At 36.0% G+C, this 22,161-nt stretch overlaps 1 protein-coding gene across 4 annotated transcripts in view; it reads left to right on the forward strand.

Annotated features, from left to right (window-relative positions):
* Positions 1–8,064: 8,064 nt before the first annotated feature.
* PLEKHG7 (pleckstrin homology and RhoGEF domain containing G7) overlaps positions 8,065–22,161 on the forward strand; it is a 39,503-nt gene continuing 25,406 nt past the window's right edge. For 2 of the 4 annotated variants that reach the window (XM_058189711.1, XM_058189713.1), the window contains exons 1-3: positions 8,077–8,253; positions 9,776–10,459; positions 17,901–17,926. In XM_058189711.1, coding sequence (XP_058045694.1) covers positions 9,797–10,459; positions 17,901–17,926 — 689 coding nt within the window. In that variant the 5' untranslated portion in view covers positions 8,077–8,253; positions 9,776–9,796. Of the gene's footprint in view, positions 8,254–9,775; positions 10,460–17,900; positions 17,927–22,161 lie in introns of those variants that run through there. The other 2 variants (XM_058189712.1, XM_058189714.1) reach the window with 2 other exon arrangements.

Here is a 22,161-nt window from a genome sequence, read left to right on the forward strand (position 1 = left end):
CAGGAGACCCTATGCCAGTGGTGGTGAACCTATGGCACGTGTGCCAAAGGGGGCACTTGGAGCCCTCTCTTTGGGCACACTAGTCGCTAGACTATCTCGCTTGCCTTCCTACAAAACAAAGAAAACAAGCGCTCAATGCCAGACTCCTTGGCCAGTGTTACAAGGAAAATTTCCCCCCTTCCTCCTTAAAAGCGGAACCTCTTCTCGAGGAATTTCATGCGCTACTCTCCCGCCTCCCTTCTGGTGCACACCTTTTACGCACTGCGGTTCTTTCCACTGCCTTGGTTTGGAGGAGGAAGCGGCGCCCGAAGGATTCATGCAGAAAGTCACCTCGAGGCTCCATTTTGCTTTCAAGTCAATTCGGTGGCGGGGCTTTCCTGCAGAAACTGTCAGAAGCAATTTGGCTAGTGAATTGGGAAGAGCATGACTGGGCTTTCCTCCTCCATGCCACTGTTCACAGCCCTTGGGAGCAGCCAGGAAGTGCCTGAAAACTTTGGGAGAAAGAAGGTGAGTGCTCCATTTCCCTCTGGATTTTTTTTGGGGGGTGGGGGGAGAGGCAATGAAAGAACAACTCTTCTTCCCCCGCCATCTCTCCATGTGCCCAGCTTGGCTCTTGTGTTATTCAATAGGGTTCTGCGAAGGAATCCCAGTTATTGGTCAGCCGAAATAGCTTCCTGATCAGTAACTTGGTTTTTCTCCACCTGCTCATAAGCCCATCTTAAAAGTTATCTGCAAAGCCTGAATTAAAACAGTTCATAGCTTGTCTCTAAAAGTCTAGGGTTATCTCACATACACCACACCTATAACCCAGAAGCCTTGACTCTTTTAACTTTCCTAACTTCTAAAGCATGCCAAATGCAAACTTTTACCTTTCAATAAAAAGTTGTTTGTGTCATTGAAAGCTCTGTTATTGTGTTTTTCTTTTAAGACAAAAGATGTTAAGGTAGGAGTTTTTTTTTAAAACTAAAACTTTAGTTTTAAGGTTAAATTCAGGTTAAATTGCCATGTTGGCACTTTGCGATAAATAAGTGGGTTTTTGGTTGCAGTTTGGGCACTCAGTCTCTAAAAGCCATCACTGCCCTACACCATTTCTGACAGATGGCTGTCCAGTCTCTTCTTGAAAGCCTCCAGTGATGAAGCACCCACAACTTCTGAAGGCAACTTCTGTTCCATTGGTTGATTGTTCTCACTGTCAGAAAATCTCTCCTTATTTCTAGGTTGAATTTCTCCTTGATCAGTTTCCATCCATTATTCCTTGTCTGGCCTTCAGGTGCTTTGGAAAATAGGTTGACCCCCTCCTATCTGTGACAGCCCCTCAAATATTGGAACACTGCTATCATGTCACCCCTGGTCCTTCTCTTCACTAGACTAGCCATGCCCAGTTCCTGCATCCATTCATCGTATGTTTTAGTCTCCAGTCCCCTAAACATCTTGGTTGTTCTTCTCTGCACTCTTTCTAGAATCTCAACATCTTTTTATAGTGTAGTGACCAAAACTGTAGTATTCTAAGTGTGGTCTTACAGAATGAATACTATGCCATTACAAAAAAACACAAAACTGTTACCACCTTCATTCATAGTCTGTAGTCTGTTCAGCCAGCAATATTTGGATTCAAGACAATGGGGCTATACTCTTATAGTTCTCTGTCTTATGTTGTCTTGTGCTAAATATTTGACATTGCACATGGTGTTAAATAATCCACATGTCCAAATCTATTCAAAAGCATCAGTTAGGGGAGATGGTTGAATATTTTCCTGATTATTCACATGATATATAAGAAATAGCAAAACCTTTTCCTCTATGAGTGGGGACCTGCTATGAAAAATTGCTTCCAAATTTAAGAAGTATATCACCCAAATAGGGGTGGAGAGAATCCAAAATCAAATGCAATCATTTCCTTCCTGGTATACCTAGAAATTAAGTGCATTATCTGTGCAGAACAGAAGTGCTCGTTATACCACAAGCCGGATCAACAGACTAAAACAAATATAAATATGAAATGATTTTTACTTCTGGCTGAGATAACACAACTTTCCCCCAGGGGTTGACCTAGTTTCCCCGCCCTTCTGTTTTTTTGTAATAATCTCAAACCTGACTACTAAGAACTTCTTTTTCCAAGTTTTCTTCTCATGTGACATAAAACATAATCTCCCAGACTTCCTTATGACACTTCCCAGTATTATTCTAGTTTCTCTGTCCCTCAGTTCATGCTCCTCTAGCATCCTCATTTTTCTAGCTACTATGTTGTCATCACAATAGGCTCTGAGCCTAACAGGAGTTTTTATTGCTACAAGACTGGGCTATGCACAATCACATTAATGAATTAATTCTTGCAGTAGAATCAGTTATAGCCCCCAACCCAATTTTTCTAGTTCCTCAAGCTTCTAAAGTTCATGTTGCCAGAATTTGGTGGTAAATCGTTTATTTTAGTAGTGTGGTTTGGGAGGGGAAAGTTTAAATGGGCAGATAAATCAACAGGAAGGCCGTCACTGCATAAGGCAAAGCCATCACCAGAGGGGCTCCCACAAATAATTCAATAATTGTTTTGTCCACAGTAAAGTGGCTGCTAGAATGACACCTAAGCAGACAATAAGGAAAATGACCCTGATGAAGATATACAAGTTCTGATGCCTAGGCAACAGGTGATAAAGCATCTTTAGAGTCCAGGTAATATTCAAAAGTGACTTACATAGACACCTCCCTATTAGCTGAACCAAATGAAGGAGTAGGTGATATAACATAATCAGACTTGCACTATTCTGTTATTCTCACCAATTTTTATGAAAGTAGTTGTAGACATCCTGTGTAGTTGATTCATGATCCTCTCTACCTCTGGGATGATAGTAGGCAGCATCTACAATAGCCAGCTTGAAGGAGCAAAACCCAAAGGTCTCCTGGTTAACCCTTCCTTTGGAATAAACACTTCCTTTGCTATCTTTCCTTATTCCTGGAAGGATAGGGTGAAGAATAGACTGAATCAGCCAATACTAAAGCTGAAGCTGATTGTAGACGGGACCATGGCCCTCTGGCATCTACCAATTTTTTTTCTTTCAGGGATTCACAAAGTGCTCATAGACTACAATCCACTGCTGAAAAGTCAACCTGCTGGTTTTAGATGCCTACATGGTTTGCTATGGCCTTCATCCAGGATGTTTTTTTCTTCCTTTTCCTTCCATGTCTGGTATTTCCTGGGGATCTCCCACCTAAGTCTATAAAGTCTAACCAACTTCGATTTTAAATCACCTGCCTTTGTCGGTGATTTAAAACAGAATTTTCTGCTTAGACAACTTTACCTATTTCAATGGTGAAATCCTCCGTGGTTTGCCACTGCTTCACTGCATGCACATGCGCGGCGTGTGCCAAACATATGCTGCATGCACATGTGCAGTGCGCACCAAATGCACACTGTGCACATAGATGCACAGTCCATGCCAAATGCACACTTTGCACAGAAAAAAGACGCTTAACAAGGTAAATAGAACAGTGAGGAGGGAAACAGATGTACCCTGCTATTTAGATTCACTAGAAAGCAGGATTTCCTGCTTTGAATATAAATCACTTGGTACCCCTGATCATCAGAAATACCGGTTCGGACCAACTGGTAGCTTTTTTTTTACTACCGGTTTGCTGAACCAATAGCTTTTATTATTACCAATTTGCCCGAACCGGTTCGAAGCGGTAGGATTTCCCCACTGACCTATTTATTGTATTTATTTATTAATCACATTTATATGACCATCCATCTCATAAGAAATGATTCTGGGTAGCATACAACAAACAACAAATATTTAAAAATCGTTATCAAAATATAAAAAGTTATATTATAATGAAAACACTATCAAAATTGAAAATATACAAACCACATGGAAAAAGTAAAAAGTTCAGCCACAGTGGAGCTATCTAAAAATGCCTCCAGTTCCCTGGGACCCCCAGGCCTGGTGACATAACCAGGTCTTAAGGACTTCCAGAATGATAACAAGGAATGGCACTAAACTGACTTGGGGTGGAGAGTGTTTTGCTGGTACTATAAGAGAATAGGTCCATCTTCTGGGAACCACCAGTTGCTGATCTCTGCCAGATGGTACCTGGAATGTATCTTCTCTGCCAGATCTGACGGGAGAGATTGATGTAATTGGAGAGAGGTGTTCCCTCCAATAACTTAGTCCCATGTCATGAAGGGCTTTAAAGATTAAAAGCAGCACCTTGAATTGGACCTGTGATCAAACTGCCAACCAATGCAGCTTTGAGGAGCAGAAGTGTAATATATGCTCTTCTAAGAGCAAACATGTAACTCTGGGTTACAATTTAAACAATTGAGAGAATCAGTCCTAAGACTAAAACAACAGCCGTGTTTTTTCAATAGTGCCTTTGTTACATTTGTTGAAGAAGAATAAACATTCTGATAAAATCAGAATAATTTAATGCACTGTTCTGAGACAGTAGTAAGAAAATAATAATTGAAAGTGCAAGTTATAAATATATTTTATATGATATTAATATCTTCTTCCATTAATGGACTGCTATGCAATTCTAAAAAGGGGAAATACCCATTTCATTGATTTTATTGAATCCTGATTTTATTGAATTCAGTTAAAATTGTAAGCATTTATTCTGTAAAGAATCTTGGCAAGTTATTTGGTTTTAAATATTGTTACCTTATTAAAAGTAAGTCAAAAATATTTGGAAATGATAAAATAAATGGTAAATTTACTGTAAAGTAAAGAATAATAAATGCATACAAGCCACTTTTAATGTTCATAGTTACTCTAAATTTGTAGATGCCACACTTTTGTTTTCCTTTAGCTTTTCGTAACCGCCTTGAAGAGATGCCAAATTAGTTTTTAACTCTACAATGATGAATATCTAAACACAAAGCAGGAGGAGCCAATTCTTAAAATAATAAAAACTCATAGATGCTGCTGTTATATCACTGTATGTCAATAACTGTAGTTGATTATATTGTATCTGGCAGCTAAAATAGTATTTTCTTATTTTTTTAAAAAATAGTTTTTATATTTTCACATTTTCAGGAGTGGAAAGATGCAGTCCCCAAAGTCTCGAAAGGGCCCTAATGCTATGTGACTCAAGAGTCCCTCCCCCCAAATCAATTTCAGCAGAATTGCTAAAAACCACAATAAGGTTTCTACTGTTTTAAGACAGAAAATATATTTTAAAAGAATAAATATGCAAATAAACACAGGACAAGACTCCCTCACTTTCTTCCTAAAACCCCTTATGACCACAGGACCTGGCTCAGTGGTGGCAAACCTTTTACTCACTGAGTGCTGAACAGGTATGCGCTTTGCATGCTTTGCACATGCACATGCTATCCGTGCTATTGTACTGTGCGCAAAAACACATCATCTGTGCATGTGCACAGCTTTTGCGCACATGCCCCCACACCAGTGCACTGTGCACACAATCACTCCATCTGTGCATGCATGACATTTTTGCATGCAATGCACATGTGTGAACATCTATGCATGTGTGTGCTGCATGCAAGTACTCTCACACACATGCACAAATGCTCATGCATGCACAAGAGAGCTCCAAAGACTAGCTGGGTCCCCTGAATTGCATGCATGTGCACCGGAGGCCCAAACACCAGTTGAGGTGCACTCGCATGCACAGCTGCAGGGGAGTTGGGTGACAACTCGCGTGCCCAGAAAGATGGATCTGCATGCCACCTTTGGCACGTGTGCCATAGGTTCGCCATCATAGACCTAGCTGATCAGTAAGCTCCCCAGAGTCAGTCAATCTCCCTGCCATTTTCATACTGTAGCCGATCAGGTATATTAAATAAGAGAAAATTAATGTGATGTATCTGGACAATTGCCATGTCCATAATATATTGATGAATTAAATAAACTCATCAATAAAAATGGATAGTGACAATTGCTATCAAAAACATTTCCATTATCAGGAAGAATAAATATTTCCAAAGGTTAAAACTGTACTAAATACATTGCAACTGAAATGATATTCATGTGAGCTTTCTATTCATGCCAAATTCATAATAGATTAAAATTTGAATCCAAAGGAGGCGGGTGGGACAATATTTATTATTAATACAGATCTGCAACATATAGACATTTAGATTCTTAGAAGGCATTTAGGTGATCACAAGAATGTCCTGGTCATGTGGCAATATTTCCAGTGGTATCCTAGTAGAGAAGATAAGCAAATTGAAGAATTGTACTTAATTATACAGTACATCATCAGCTGCATCAACTATGAAAAATTCTATTTACATTTGTATTTTGTATTTTACAATATTTTATAACGCAATAAAATGTTAAACTGGAAAAAGTGCCAGGTGACATATTACAGGGTTCCATTCTAGCTCTGAACTCTTCAACATATCCATAAATGAGTTGGATCAAGGGTTACAAGTATGAACATCAACTCTGCAGAGACATAAGAGAGAACAGAATGAGCATGTGAGGAATAGCCTGACAAGCTGAATAATAGAACTAAATTAACAAGATGAAATTCAGCAAGGACACATACAAAATCCTGGATTTCGAAAACAAAAACATGGGATTGGATAAGGAATATAAATTGGGTATAAACTGGAGCATATCTAGAGAAGAGCAGGGAAGAGGATCAAGACCTGAAAAAATATTTATGAGTAATACCGGAAGCATTAGGAATGTTTAGCTTGGAGAACTGAAAGTAGGATAATCCATTGGATATACATGTAGAGTGGGTCCAGTCATCTAAAAAGCTCCCATGTAGAAAAATGGACAATTTTTTCACAATTGCTCCAGAATACTGGACAAGAAAAATAAATTGTTTAAATTACAGGGAACTATAGTTTAGTTGGACATCAGGGGGGGGTGGAAATCTTAAAGATGGAACGAACTGTCTAGCTTCTACTTGGCTAAATGTCTTTAAAGATCTGAGTAAAAGAGAGAGTAGGAGGTAGGAAAGAGGAGAAGAGGAAGGAAGAGGGGTAGAAGAGGGAGAAGGAATGTAGGGTGGAGGGAGGAGAGGATGTAGATAAGAGAAGGAGAGGAAGGTTTGGAAAGAAGGCAGAAGAAGGTAGAAGAGGGAAGAGAGTTAAAAAGGGGGGTGGTGACTGGGCAAGCCCGACTAATTGTATATAATTGTACATTGGATGAATTATTTGATATGATTGTAAAAATAAAACTTTTTTATAAAAAAAAAAGACAGATTGGCTAGCTAGCTCTGTATTAATGAATACTTGTTTTGGGCAAAGTATAGTAAATATATTAAGAATTAAATATATTCAAAGCCCAACATTTATGATAATAAAATTATTAACAGAACTCCTGAAGGCCCTGCTATAACATCTTAAGTGTTCTGAATAAATAAGAACATTATCGCAACCAAAAAGTTATGAGACTGTTCTTGTATCATCAGAAATCTTCCTTTCCAACCCATCCAGAAAGTTATTTCTGGCCTCAGAATATCAGAAAGATGGAAAAGGAAGTATCTGTGGGTTGCAAAATATCATGGATCCTCTGAAATCAAAAGCATCCTGAATCTCTAAGATGCCCCCCAGAACTGACTGCAACCTATTTTTATTTTGGTAAATCCCTCTCTTTTTCTACTTCCTCACTTCTGCTCTTAACCTGAACCCAGGAGAGTCTTGAGTTTCCAAAAGCTCAAAATATCAATTGATATCAAAATCTTCTGATCAGGTAGAGTTGATCAGACCAAAACGAGAGTGAAAAGGAATGTATTACTATCTTGGGGCTATGAGACAGCTAAGTCTGTTCAAATTGTACATTTATTCATAGATGAATAGCACACTGTCTATCAAATCTACTCTAGCAATGTTTCTTGATATTTTTTTTCATTTATTTCTTCTCTAAGCAGATACCCGAAAGCAGATGGGAAAAATAAAAAAACTGAGAAGTAAAAGAATTAAAGAAACATGTCTATAGGGCAAATATAATGAGTAATGTAATGTAGATCATGTTACTTTCTGTAAACTAGCTTGTTACCACTTCCCTTTTCACTGTTGTGATAAAAAAAAAATCCCTTGGAAACAAACAAAGAGGTCAAACAAGTTTTTTTATTGTTGCTTTCATAAAGAAGACTAGAGAAGCCAAACAACAAAGTACTACAGTTACATTTCAGGTAACTACACTAAACTCAACCACATTAAAAGGTAGTGAAACTTACTGGAGGATTCAGGCAACCTTCAAAGAAAATTTCTTGTAATGTATTTTTTTCTGAAGGAGAAGACAACTCTGAAATAGCTGTGTATTTGCTGTTTAAAGTGTAAGTAATGAACTAAAGGATAATCGAATTTTCCTTTCTAGAAATGTTACCTTCTCCTATTATTTATAAAAATGTTAATTAGGTGAGCATGTTTTTTCATGTTTAGTTCTAAAGTGCTTTTGAAAGACAGTGAAATTAAAATATTTTAAGGTGATGTGCAGTGTGATTTTATGAAGATTGTATTCTCTGTTGCTTGTATAAAACATATACAAATGATACACAAAGGTTTTCCAAGGGTCAGTCTAACATGTTTTGTATCAAACAAGCTTGCCAAACCCTTAAGTTTATAGAAGTGCAAGAAATCTATAGAAGGAAAAGTACCCTCCGGGATTTATATAATAGAAGTTACTGTTTATGGGACTGTAAGCTGTTGGTTTACATTCAGTAAACTGAAATAATCCAAGCCACATCATCCATACAGGGTGAATAATATATATATATACTGTAGCTACAGTAACAACAGAATGCTGTTCCAAAGAAGGAGGACCTTGATTGAAAAAGTCTTCTTGATCTGGACAAACTGAAACAATTGGGAGAATGTAGTCCTGGAGTCATCCAGGTCCCCAAACACTTTTTTCTCAAATTTGCATAGTTTTTATTATCCATTTGCAACAGACATAAAAATGTACGATCACCAAAATAAATGGAAAAAACACGCAAATAAAAACAGATTTTTTAAAAAAATCTATAACTGCAACTATATCAAGTTCATCTGATTTTTTTAAAGTCTTTAAAAGGAAAAATTGAGCCTGGAAAAGCTTTAAAAGGAACAACCAGCACTCAAAGCAAACTGGTTCCCAATCTAACTTTTGAAATAGAGATGTTAAAACAGCATCCATGAAGCCTAATCACTATTCTGGAGCAGCTCCAGCTTCAAAAAGGATTTCAAGTGCAACCCATGTAGAGTGCATTGGAATAGTCCAAGTGAGAGGCAATCAAGGCATATGTGAATGAGGGCAAGGTCTCCCACTTCAGAGATGCTCATAATTATTCCTGCAGATGAAATTTTACATGGGCTTTTTTTGCTACAACTGCCAGCTGAGATTCACTTAAGAACCCCAAGTTTCTTGACATATAATTTTTATTAAATACATTTTAAGAGTATAAAAACAATATGCATTTTGGAAAAAAATGCAAAGTCTAAAAGTAAATAAAAGTGCAAAAAAAGAAATAGTAAAGAAAAGAAAGAAAATAAAAAGTTATGAAGAAGCTGCTTCTGATTTTTCTTACAGCAGCTAAGTGCATTTATACCATACCTTTTCTCTCTAAGGTTACAATATAATTTCCTTCCTTATATAGTCCAGGGGTCTCCAATCTTGGCAACTTTAAGACTTGTGGACTTCAACTCTGGGAGTTGAAGTCCACAAGTCTTAAAGTTGTCAAGGTTGGAGACCCCTGATATAGTCTATCCTTTCTAGTCACCAAACCCATAAATCCCACGTTCATATTTTTCATAATCAACGTAACTGATGTTGATTATGCAACTGAAAACATTATTCTTTTTTCTATCCTATGACTATAGATTTATGCTTCATGATCCAGAATGGAAAATATGGACAGTGGATCTTCTCTGGACATGGATGAAGTAATTAACACGAATGAACAGTGCCATGTATTTAAGGAGACTGAACTTTGGAAAGAAAGTGTGGATTTAATAGAAAAGAGCAACTTGGGAAATACCGTGTCCTCATCCTATGAAAAATCAGCCCCAACCAACATAGGGATAAAATTGGGCCCTGGTAGCCTCACCAAGAAGCGGGGCTTGACTGGTAAATTGCATCTATTGAATGTGGAGTATGATAATGCTGACAATCCCGCATATCTATTTGATAGGCATGCTCCAAGTAGGATTTCTACTTCTCCAACCTTGAGGAGGCTAAGAAAGAACACATCATCAATTTCTCAAATAGCTCCACTCCAGGACAGTGCTGAGATCATAAGAACAGATAAACAGATGCCACAAATTGACATTTTTCTTTCTATGCATCCAGAACTTCCTTCTCACCCTCAGCACTGTTCTCTCCCATCGTCCTCTGGCATTTACTCAAATACAGTGACCCAAGTACAACACTCTACATCAGTTAATCCCACAGCAAATCTACTAGATAACAAAGATGATTTCAGTAATACTCAAACAGTGCAGAACAGTAGAGAGAACAACCCTTCTCCAGAACATGAAGGAAATGATTCTCAGCAATATGGCCAGGTAAGTAATTTTTTTTTAAAAAAACTTTTTCGCTTTTCTGAATTAGCTGAATTACATACATTAGAATTGTTCAACTGAGAATCTCATATAACAAATCATGTCATTATTATTCTTAGATTTAAAAGGAATTTAGCACTGTTTGACAACCTATTTCAGCCTGCCTCAACCTGATGTCCCATAAATATGTTGAAACGTGTCTTCTGTTTTCACTGGATAGCATATTTTTTATAACTTGAAGACTTGTAAAGGACATTGATCGGAACATCCTTATATAGTCATTTTCTTTTTTTTTTTTTTATTATTATTATTATTTTTTTTGCAACAAACAAACAAAAAGAAAATACATTATTACACCCTTGTGCTATACATAAAAGGAAGATTTGGGTCTTCGGATATATCCTCATGATTGCCAAAATCCACGTTCTCGAGGTACAGGTACTGAAGCGTCCAATGTTCCAAGCGCAAAGTCCACAAATGGTTTCCAAGTCTTCCAGAAAATATCTTCTTTATACACACCACTTCTAATTTTAATATCACATGTCATTTTATCATTTAAAGCTAATTTCCACATTTCAGAATTCCACTCTTCTATTCTAAAAATCACATCCAGTTTCCAATATCTAGCTATTATAATTCTACCTATTATAATCATAATTCTAATCAATTCTTTTTCATATTTTGTTAATTCTATTTCCTTAATTACCAACAATAATATAGTTTCCACTCTCAATGTTATTACTTTCCCCATCATTTCAAATATCATTTTCTCCAATTGTTGCCAAAACTTTTAACCTTATCACAATTATACCACATATGTTCATAAGTCCCCAATTCCATCTCACATCTCCAACATTTTTACTAGTTTTTTATCCATTTGTGACAATCTTACTGGAGTCAAATACCATTTCCAAACAACTTTATAATTGTGCTCTTTAATCCTTATAGATAAAGTTCTCATAATTCTACTCTTCCAATTCACATTCCAATCTGATTCTGGTATTTCAATATTAAGATCTTTTTCCCAATTTGTCCTCATCACTCTTTGTAATTTTTCATCAGAATTTATAATCTTATAAACCCTACTAACGAGTCCCTTTAGCCCAATTTCATCTTTCATAATCCGAGATACTAAATATTCAAATTCAGTTTCACATCTATTTATCGAATAATTTTCCTTTAGTTTTTTGTCCATTTTCTATCTGTATTTTTCAAACCAACTTAACCCTAATTTTTCAATAATTTCTTTATTCCTCCTTTCATTTCCCATAACTTTTATCCAATCTTTAATAATTTCTATATTTTCCTCTTTAATCACTTCATTACGTTTTATATTATTTTTAATCGGCCAAATTCCAGTTGTCTCCCCCAAAAAGATTATATCCGGAATTAAAATTTTAACAAATTTGTTCCACATTTTACTTAATCCCTTTAACCAATAACTTCTACTTACACATTTTAAATTTGCTTTATCTAAAAACCACCTTGATCCAAATTTCTCTATATCCCTTAACTCTAAATCTCTCCAATAATTATCTTCACCTTTAAGTATTTTTACCACTATCCGGATACCATACGCACAGTAATAATTAAATAATTTGGGGATTCCTAATCCGCCTTCCTTTTGATTTTGATACCACATTTTCTTCACTAATCTGGGTCTTTTGCCACCATTGCAAAATTTATCCAGTTTTTTCTGATATCCTTCAATATCTTTCTCTGTCAGATTTAGTGGTAGCATCTCGAATAAAAAGTTGAACTTGGGCAGCAACATCATCTTACACATTGCAATTCTACCAAACCAAGACAACTTTAAAATTTTATATTTATCTATCTTCTTCTCAATTTCGTTAATCACCACATCATAATTAAGTTTTTTCAATTCTTTAACCTTAAGTGAAAGCACTATACCCAAATATTTCAATGTGTTTTAATCCTTATCCCAAATTGCTCTTGCATATTCTCAGACTCATTACCATTACTATCCATCAATAATTCTGACTTTGACCAATTTACTTTCAATCCTGTCATTTCTTCAAATTCTATCAAATGCTTATATATCTTTTCAAATCTTTCTCTACATTTTCAAAATAATTAAAGTATCATCCATACAAATTTATCTTATACCCTTATATCCTTCTAATTCTTCATCTTTTCTATCATTTTGTCAATATTTCCATAGCCAATAAAAATAATGTTGGGGACAGGGACATCCTTGTCTCGTACCAGCTTCTAATTTTATCTCTTCAGTTAATATTCCATTCACCTTCACTCTTGCACTGCTCTTTTGGTACAATTTTGAAATAACATGTATAAACTTATTACCAAAGCCTAAAGCCTCCACAATTACTTTAATTGTTTCCCATTGTACAGAATCAAAAGCTTTAAAAATATCCAATGATACTATACCAATTTTATCACCATTATATTCAGCTACATCTATAATATTTAATACTCTTCTAACAATATCACTCATGTATCTACCCTTCACAAAGCCTACTTGATTATAACTTATATATCTATCTATAAATCTATTTAATCTATTACTTATAATAGCAGTAAATATCTTTGCATCCTGATTAATTAAAGAAATGGGCCGATAGGACTCAATCCTTTCTAAATCTTTATCTGGTTTAGGAATTAGGGATATCACCGTTCTATTCCATGACGAAGGTACTTCCCCACCATGTAATATTCCATTGAATAATTTTTGCAGTCTTGGTATTATTAATTCTTTAAATTCTTTATAAAACTCAACAGGTAATCCATCCTCACCTGGAGCTTTCCCTAATTTTAATTTTTGTATTATTCCATTAATCTCATCTTGTGTTATATCTTCTTCCATCAATTCCTTATATGTTTGATCAATTTTCACCACATACTTTTCTAAATAACTCTGCAATTTTCCCCGATTAATTGGTTTCTTTGAATATAGATTCTGAAAAAAGTTTCTAACCACTTCACATTTCTCTAATTTTTTATAACATCTTATACCTCTATCATCTATCAAAACTCCAATTTCTCTCTTCTCTCTTTTATCTTTCGCCATCTTTGCCAATAATTTAGAATTTCTATTACTAAATTCAAAAATTCCTATTTAAAAATCTCAAATTTCTTTTACTAACTCTGTATCTTCTTCTATCATTTTATTTCTTAACATATTAAGCTCCTGAAGAATTTTTTTTCTTTAGTAAGCAAAATTGATTTTCCAATTCTTTAATCTTATTTTTATCTCTTTCCATTTTAATTTTATAATTTTTATATTTCCTACTTGATAATTTAATACTCTCCTCTAAACACCGCTTTCATCGCATCCCAAACAATTTCAAATTTAACCTCCCGTTATCATTTAATCTCCAACTTTCCTCCAATTTTTAAGTATCCATTTTTATCCTTTTCATTTTATACAATTTCTCGTCATATCTCCAATAGCTTCTTTTTCTCAAAATTAAAATCTAAGTCCACCATAACTTCTGCATGATCAGAATCTTTAAATTCCCACATCTACCTTATCCACATTATTCAACAAATCTTTAGAAAGAAAAATATAATCAATTCTAGAATATGTATTATATATCTTAGAAAAAAAAGTGTATACTCTCTCAATTCCTTTAACCTCTCTCCACACATCAACCACGCCGTTTCGAAGCATCCACATATTTAAAATCCCCAGTTTATTTGCTCCTCCACAACGGGTGGGATTAGTACTGTCTATTTTATCTCTGATTAATTAAAATCCCCAGCCACAATTACTTTCCTACACTTTCATTCTCCAAAATTTTTGTTATTTTTCAAGAAATTCTCTTTGTTTTCATTCGGTAAATATAAATTAACAAGTGTCACTTTTTCCTCATTAAGATTTCCAACAATTATTACATATCTTCCATCTTCATCCAAAATTACCTTATGTTTTCAAAGTACACCCTATCTGATATCAGTGTTGCAACTCCTCTAGCTTTTGAAGTTCCAAATGCTTTTTCATATATTTGCATACCTTTTATATACATTCTATTTGAATCTTCAGATTTCTGATGAGTTTCTTGTAAAAATAAAATGTCTGGTAAATCCCTTTTAATCTTAAGCTCCAATCTTCTTCTTTTAATCTGATTCCCTGTACCCTTCACATTCCATGACATTATTTTTATAACTCCCATTTAAAATATAAATTTTTTAATCCTATCCCCGCATCTTCCTTTCTGTGCCCCCCACCACCCGACATTAAACTACCATATAAACAACAATAAGAAAACAGAAAAAACAAAACAAACAAACAATAAAGTACAAACAATCTTCTTCCCCCACATCCTCATCGGTTTCGCCTCTATAAAGAGAATGGGGGAGAGGGGACGTGCCAATGCCCGGGGCACTTCTTTCGGGCTGTCTATTTAAATTCATCACTCAAAAAAAGATAGCGATGACCGCATTCAGCTTCATATTTTCCAAGACTCTTATCTGCTTCTTCTCCTACTGTATCCTCACGACTCTTCTTCTGTTCAACCAACACAGGTGATATTTCTTTCCTCTTTAACCCTTTGGAGTCTTGCCTCCAATAGCCCCTTTTTCTTCTTCTGAGATTGATGTTTCCACGTATGTTCCACCCATCTGAAGCATTTGATCTTTTATCTCCATTAAATCCTCCATCTCAATCAGTCCAAGCTCCGTAAATATAATAATGCATCTATATCTGGGGTGATTGTACGCATCCTTCCTTTATAAAAAATTTCAATTGTTGTGGTGGCCTCCAATTGTATTTAATTCCATTATCTCTCAAAACTTTTGTAATTGGTTTTAAAAAATCTCCATGCCCTTTCTTCTCTTGATATATCCGGGAAGACTTGAATAGTCTTCCTTCAAACTTCAAAGCATCTCCCAACTCTCTTAACTTGGCCATAACTTCCAACTTATCACCAAGATTTGCGAACCTGACAAGCACATTCCTGTTAGAACCATTTTGCCTTCTATATCCAATTCTAAAACGCTTGCCAGGTCTGCTATTGTGAACGTAAGTTGCGTATCCAAATCATTAATCCATTTCAAAACCCGCTGTTTCAATTTATCTTCCTTTCTTCCGAGATTCCTCTGATAACAAAATTATATTTCCTCATCTCTTCTTCCAAAAGACAAATTCTCTTATCTTGCTGCTCATTTTATAAAATATTTTGCCAATTTGCCGATCTACTTTTGCCTCATGCACATGCAGCTGCTCCATTTCATCTTTAATCATTGTCATTTCCTCTTTTTGTTTAGCAAAGTTATCATCCATATCTTGCTTTAAATTTTGCACTTCGGATGTCAGTTTAAATGTCAAATTATCTATACGCTCTGATAGTGCTGCTATTTTTTCCCCAATTTTATTTAAAGCTGCAGCAATTTGCTGCGTTTCTGAAAGTTGTTGAGTCATTTTGAAAAAAACAAAACCAAAAATTTCTCAAACTGGGATTCCAATTTTCAAAGAGTCTTAGTGAAGATCAAAGGACAGCAGTCAAACCAATTTTACAGAGGGTCTTGATGAAGATCAAGGGACGACAATCTTTTAATTGAAGCGAAACGGCTTATTTGCACTCGTTAGTAGCTTATCAGTAACTTATGAGTCATATTCACTCCACAAAGAAACACAATTACCTCACAGCTTAATCAGCGCCATTTTTTCTCCACGTCGGCAGAGAGAAAAAAAAAAACCAGCTTGAACTTCAAAACAAAGTCCTTTTTTTGTTTTCTGTAATATAAACAAGCTATTAATTTCCTCTCAAAAGAAAAATAATAAAAAAATTATACACCTAATAAAATCTTCTTCAGCCAATCAGCCAGTCAGTCCAGCACAAAAGATCGATCTCTTCAATTAAAATTCTTCTCATTAGCAAATTCAGTCTTTGATATTCCTTAGCCTCAGCATTTAACACAGAACACGATAATTATAATAAGGAAAGCAAAAGACAGCAGTTTATTCCAAACTCCTTGTGTCTGCCAGTTCGGTCATCCCACGCAGTAAAAACTCCTTAATTCAAGCAGTTTCAGATGACCTACCAGTTTTAAATTCAGTCTGCTGGGCTATTAACACTTCCACTTCATGATTTATTAACTTTCATCCATAACGGTGCATTCCAAACAGCATTAATCCTCATAAATCTTCATTATTAAGCCCTGTGAAGTGAAGGAAAGGTCCTTACCCCACCACGGTCATGGCCACGCCCCCCCTTATATAGTCATTTTCAAATTAAATTTGCATAGCTTTAATTATTAAACCAAAAATAATTAATTTATGTTGAAAAGCTATCATTTAAATCAAATAATTTATATGACATGAAACACTCAAGATGGTGCTAATCTTCAAACCCTCATCATCAAATCCCATAGCCAATGTCAAGGAATGCTGGGAGCTGGCAATATAGTCTATAGGGCCATTTAGACTCTTCACGGGTTAAGCAGTAGAGGGCTATTAATCATAATTAATTTGTTTTTAAATAAAAACTGTTTACCTAACTGGATTGTAAAAATAAACATTTCCAAGAATCTAGGAATTTAGAATTCATTTTCTGACATAGTTGTTCATAGCAGGAAGCACAAATCCAATCAAACATTTGTCACGCAGTATGGTTTATTAAATGGCCTGAATTCCAAAGATGTCAAATGCCATCTAAGCCTGGGGAAATGGGGAAATTATAGGGGAGTTTTGATTCCATCATGAAACATCCATGAACTGAACAGTCCTATGATTATGGAAAAAATACTTTGTAATAGCGTTATCAGTTTCCTCAGCCTTGCTATTTATTAGTCAGAGATGACCAGAATTATTTTCTCCAATTGGTTCCAATGAAAGAGAAATTATTATGTTATCTGTGGTGTTGATGTATTCTGTAATGCAAGCTGTGGCCCTTAAATATGTCCCTGGAACACCTCCTTTCCTGTCTTGATTGTGGGGGGATTAATGTGCATCACACTTGTTATATATAAATGAATAGACATCTTTTTTCTCTAGTTGTGAATATGCTATCACACTGGCACTATTTACTAGTGCAACTCAATATACTCAATCCATTCCAATTAAGAGTAAGTTGGCAGCTTACATTGGAGTATATTGTTGCTTGAGCACAACATAGAAAAGATGGTTACCCATTGTGCTTGTGAGCCTCTTGAATCCAAATAGCTGGTTATGGAATGGTGGACTAAATATGTTCCTGGTCTGATTTTTAGGTCTTGGATGATCAACATTCCGTTTTAGTTCTGAAATTCCATTTTTCATGTGAATCGCAGCCATTAGTTAAAATAACTAACACTCAATGTTAACACTCAACTTAATATCCAATTAATATAGTTATTACATACTTATGCTTATATACATATGCTTATATATTATATAGTTACTTTCATGCTTATGCTTATATATACTGTTGTGACAAAATAAATAAATAAAAAATAAAAATAAATAAATGCCTTATTTTCTCAGGCCTTGGATTTACATAAATCTAGTAGGTATGTATATACTTAATCTTGCTATTTTAACATCAACATAATATTCTCGTGCTATTTCATGTTGAGAAGTAAGAGTGATATATTCACTGCATCTAACAAAACCATTTCTGTTTAAACATAGGTGGCCAGGTTGTTCTTTTAACAACAGGTACTTCGTGTTTGCATATTAGTTCAGACATGCCCAGCTATATTTGTCTTTTCATTTTGTACTGTTAGAAGTAGCTGCACAACTGCTTGAAATTGCTAACAGAGTTGAAACATGCCAAAGCAAAAAAGACTACTATAATATATATTTTTCCAAGTTTTTTTTAAACCCTTGAAAAAAAGGTTGAAAATACATCTACAATTCAGATGACCTTTTCCCAAATGCCTTTTGGGTGTATTGGATTTCAGGTCTAAACAGATGGTCAATATTGAGGAAGATTATTATAGCTATTCTGCACAAGGCATTACACGAAGTCCATGTTGCTACAGATGCATCAAGCATAGACTGATTCCTAAAATGTAAGATAATATTAAATATTAAATAATATTAAGGCCATCACAGATTAATCAACCATGTTTGTTTATTTTACCTGTTAATGATAGAAGAACAAATAGATACTTCAACAATTGTTCAGTTATTTGATGTTTGCAAGTATAAACTGCCTTTAAAAATAAAATTACCAATTCTATTTACATTGCTAGGATCTATTCTTTGCTTTTGGAACACCATAATCTCTCCTCTCTTCCCTCTTTTGTTACGTGTGGATAATATTGTTCAATTTTATAGCTTTTTTATATAAAAATATTACAACAGGCTCATCCTGTTAGGAAGGATGAGGTTGTTGTCACAAGGATCAGATTGCATATGGCAGCAAACTGTTCAGGTTTCCTTTTTCCTTTGTGAGTGTTCTATTCTATTCTAAATAATGGATCTTTTATCCTGAAGAGAGCATATAACTTGGCTTCTTTGAATAAAACCAGCCTGGAATTTGAGCAAGAAAGAAGTTTTCATTGGCTAATATGATTTGGGTGATTAATTTTTTGGCCTGATCTTGCAGAACAGAGTTAGGCAGAATCATGCTCTCTGGAATCAAAAGAGATGATAACTTTCTCAGATTTTGTGCAGAATAAATTAAAATATGCAAACTATAGTGGCTATACCAATCCTGTTGTGCTTGATTTATCATATTCTTTGATTGATTCAATGGTTTCTGGTAAAACCTGGGAGAGAAAACTATAATAAAACATGTTATATAGATTCTCAATTTTGAGTTTATCATAAATTGTTTGCAACTTTAAAACACCATTATATAACAGGGATTGTAATATTTCCATATGGCTAAAGTGAAATATGTTGTTGTTGTTAGTCGCGAAGTCGTGTCCGACCATCATGACCCCATGGACAATGTTCCTCCAGGCCTTCCTGTCCTCTACCATCCCCAGGAGTCCATTTAAGCTCACGCCTACTGCTTCAGTGACTCCGTCCAGCCACCTCATCTCCTTCTTCTTTTCCCTCAATCACTCCCAGCATTAGGCTCTTCTCCAGTGACTCCTTCCTTTTCATTAAGTGGCCAAAATATTTCAGTTTCATCTTCAGGACCTGGCCTTCTAAAGAGCAGTCAGGGTTGATCTCTTCTACTGGTTTGATTGTCTTGGAGTCCAAGGGACTCGCAGGAGTCTTCTCCAGCACCGTAGTTCAAAGGCCTCAATTCTTTGGCACTCAGCCTTCCTTATGATCCAACTTTCACAGCCATACATTGCAACTGGGAAATCCATAGGCTTGACTATAATTTTGTTGGTAGGGTGATGGATGTCTCTGCTTTTTAGTGTGCTGTCTAGATTTGCCATAGCTTTCCTCTCTAGGATCAAGCGTATTTTAATTTCTTGGTTGCAGTGCCCATCTGCAGTGACCTTGGAGCCCAGGAGAATAAAATCTGCCACTATCTCCATTACTTCCCCACCTATTTGCCAGGAATTGAGAGGGCCGGATGCCATGATCTTAGTTTTCTTAATATTGAGTTTCAAGCCAACTTTTGCACTCACCACCTTTACCCGCATCTAGAGGGTCTTTAGTTCCTCTTCGCTTTCAGCCATTAGAGTAGTATTATCTGCATATCTGAGGTTGTTGATATTTCTCTCGGCAATCTTAATTCCAACTTGTGATTTATCTAGCCCCGCCTTTCTCATGATGTGCTCTGCATATTAGTTAAATGGGCAGGGGGACAGTATACAGCCTTGCCGTACTCCTTTCTCAATTTTGAACCAATCAGTGGTTCCGTGTCCAGTTTTCACTATTGCTTCTTGACCCACAGATACATAGGTTTCTCAAGAGACAAATAAGATGGTCTGGTACTCCCATCTCTTTAAGAACTTGCCACAATTTGTTGTGATCCACACAATCAAAGGCTTTAGCATAGTCAATGAAACAGAAGTAGATGTTTTTCTGGAACTCCCTAGCTTTCTCCATGATCCAGCCTATGTTGGCAAATTGATCTCTAGTTCCTCTGCCTCTTCGAAATCCTGCCTGTACTTCTGGTAGTTCTTGGTCCCCATACAGCTGGAGCCTAGCTTGTAGAATTTTGAGCATAGTTTTGCTAGCATCTGAAATGAGTGCAATGGTACGGTAGTTTGAACATTCTTTCGCATTGCCCTTCTTTGGAATTGGAATGTACACTGTCCTTTTCCAATCCTGTGGCCACTGTTGAGTTTTCCAAATTTGCTGACAAATTAAGTGTAGCACTTTCATTGCATCGTCTTTTAAGATTTTGAATCGCTCAACTGGAATACTGTCACCTCCACTAGCTTTATTGTTGTTCAGACTTCCTAAGGCCCATTCGACTTCAGATTCCAGGATGTCTGGCTCGAAGTCAGTGACCACCCCATCATGGTTATTAGAGATGTTAACCTCGTTCTTGTATAGTTCTTCTGTTTAATTTTGCCACCTCTTCTTAATCTCTTCTGCCTCTGTTAGGTCCCTGCCTTTTTGGTCCTTTATCATGCCCATCTTTGCATGAAACGTTCCCTTCATATCTCCAATTTTCTTGAAGAGATCTCTGGTCCTCCATATTCTATTGTTTTCTTCTATTTCTTTGCACTGTTCATTTAAAAATGCATTCTTATCTCTTCTAGCTATTCTCTGGAATTCTGCATTCAATTGGGTGTATCTTTCTCTTTCTCCCTTGCCTTTCGCTTCCATTCTTTCTTCAGCTATTTGTAAATCTTCCTCAGACAGCTATTTTGCTTTCTTGCATTTCTTTTTCTTCGGGATGGTTTTAGTTGCTACCTCTTGTATAATGTTGCAAACCTCAGTCCATAGTTCTTCAGATCTGTCTATCAGATCTAATTCCTTAAATCTGTTTGTCACTTCTACTGGGATACCTTAAACCTGTTTATCCACTTCATCAAGGATATGATTTAGTTCATACCTGAGTGGCCTAGCGCTTTTCCTTACTTTCTTCAATTTAAGCCTAAATTTTGCAATGAGAATCTCATGATCTGAGCCACAGTCAGTTCCTGGTCTTGTGTTTACTGACTATATAGAGCTTCTCCATCTTTGGCTGCAGAGCACATAGTCAATCTGATTTCTGTGTTGACCATTTGGTGATGTCCATGTGTAGAGTCGTCTCTTGGGTTGTTGGGAAAGAGTGTTTGCTATGACCATCGTATTCTCTTGACAAAATTCTACCAGCCTGTGCCCTGCTTCATTTTGTATTCCAAGGCCAAACTTTCCTGTTATTCTGGTTACCTTTTGGCTTCCTACTTTAGCATTCCAATCCCCCATGATGATAAGGACATCATTTTTTGGTGTTAATTCTAGAAGGTGTTGTAGGGCTTCATAGAACCACTCAATTTTCATCCTCTTCAGCACCAGTGGTTGGGGCATAGATTTGGACTATTGTGATGCTGAATGGTTTGCCTTGGATTCAAACTGAGATCATTCTGTCATTTTGTAGATTGTATCCCAGTACTGCTTTTCCTACTCTTTTATTGACTATGAAGGCTATTTCCTCTCTTCTGAGGGATTCTTGCCCTAAGTAGTATACCTGATGGTCATCTGAATTAAATTCACCCATTCCTGTCCATTTTAGTTCGCTGATTCCTAAAGTGTCGATGTTCAGTCTTGTCATCTCTTCTTTGACCATGTCCAGCTTACCTTATTCATGGATCTTACATTCCAGGTTCCTATGGAGAAAAAATCTTTGCAGCATCGGACTTTCCTTTCACACCAGATACATCCACAGCTGAGTGTC

This window comes from Ahaetulla prasina, chromosome 7 (genome assembly GCF_028640845.1).
Source record: "Ahaetulla prasina isolate Xishuangbanna chromosome 7, ASM2864084v1, whole genome shotgun sequence".
Classification (NCBI taxonomy): Eukaryota; Metazoa; Chordata; class Lepidosauria; order Squamata; family Colubridae; genus Ahaetulla; species Ahaetulla prasina.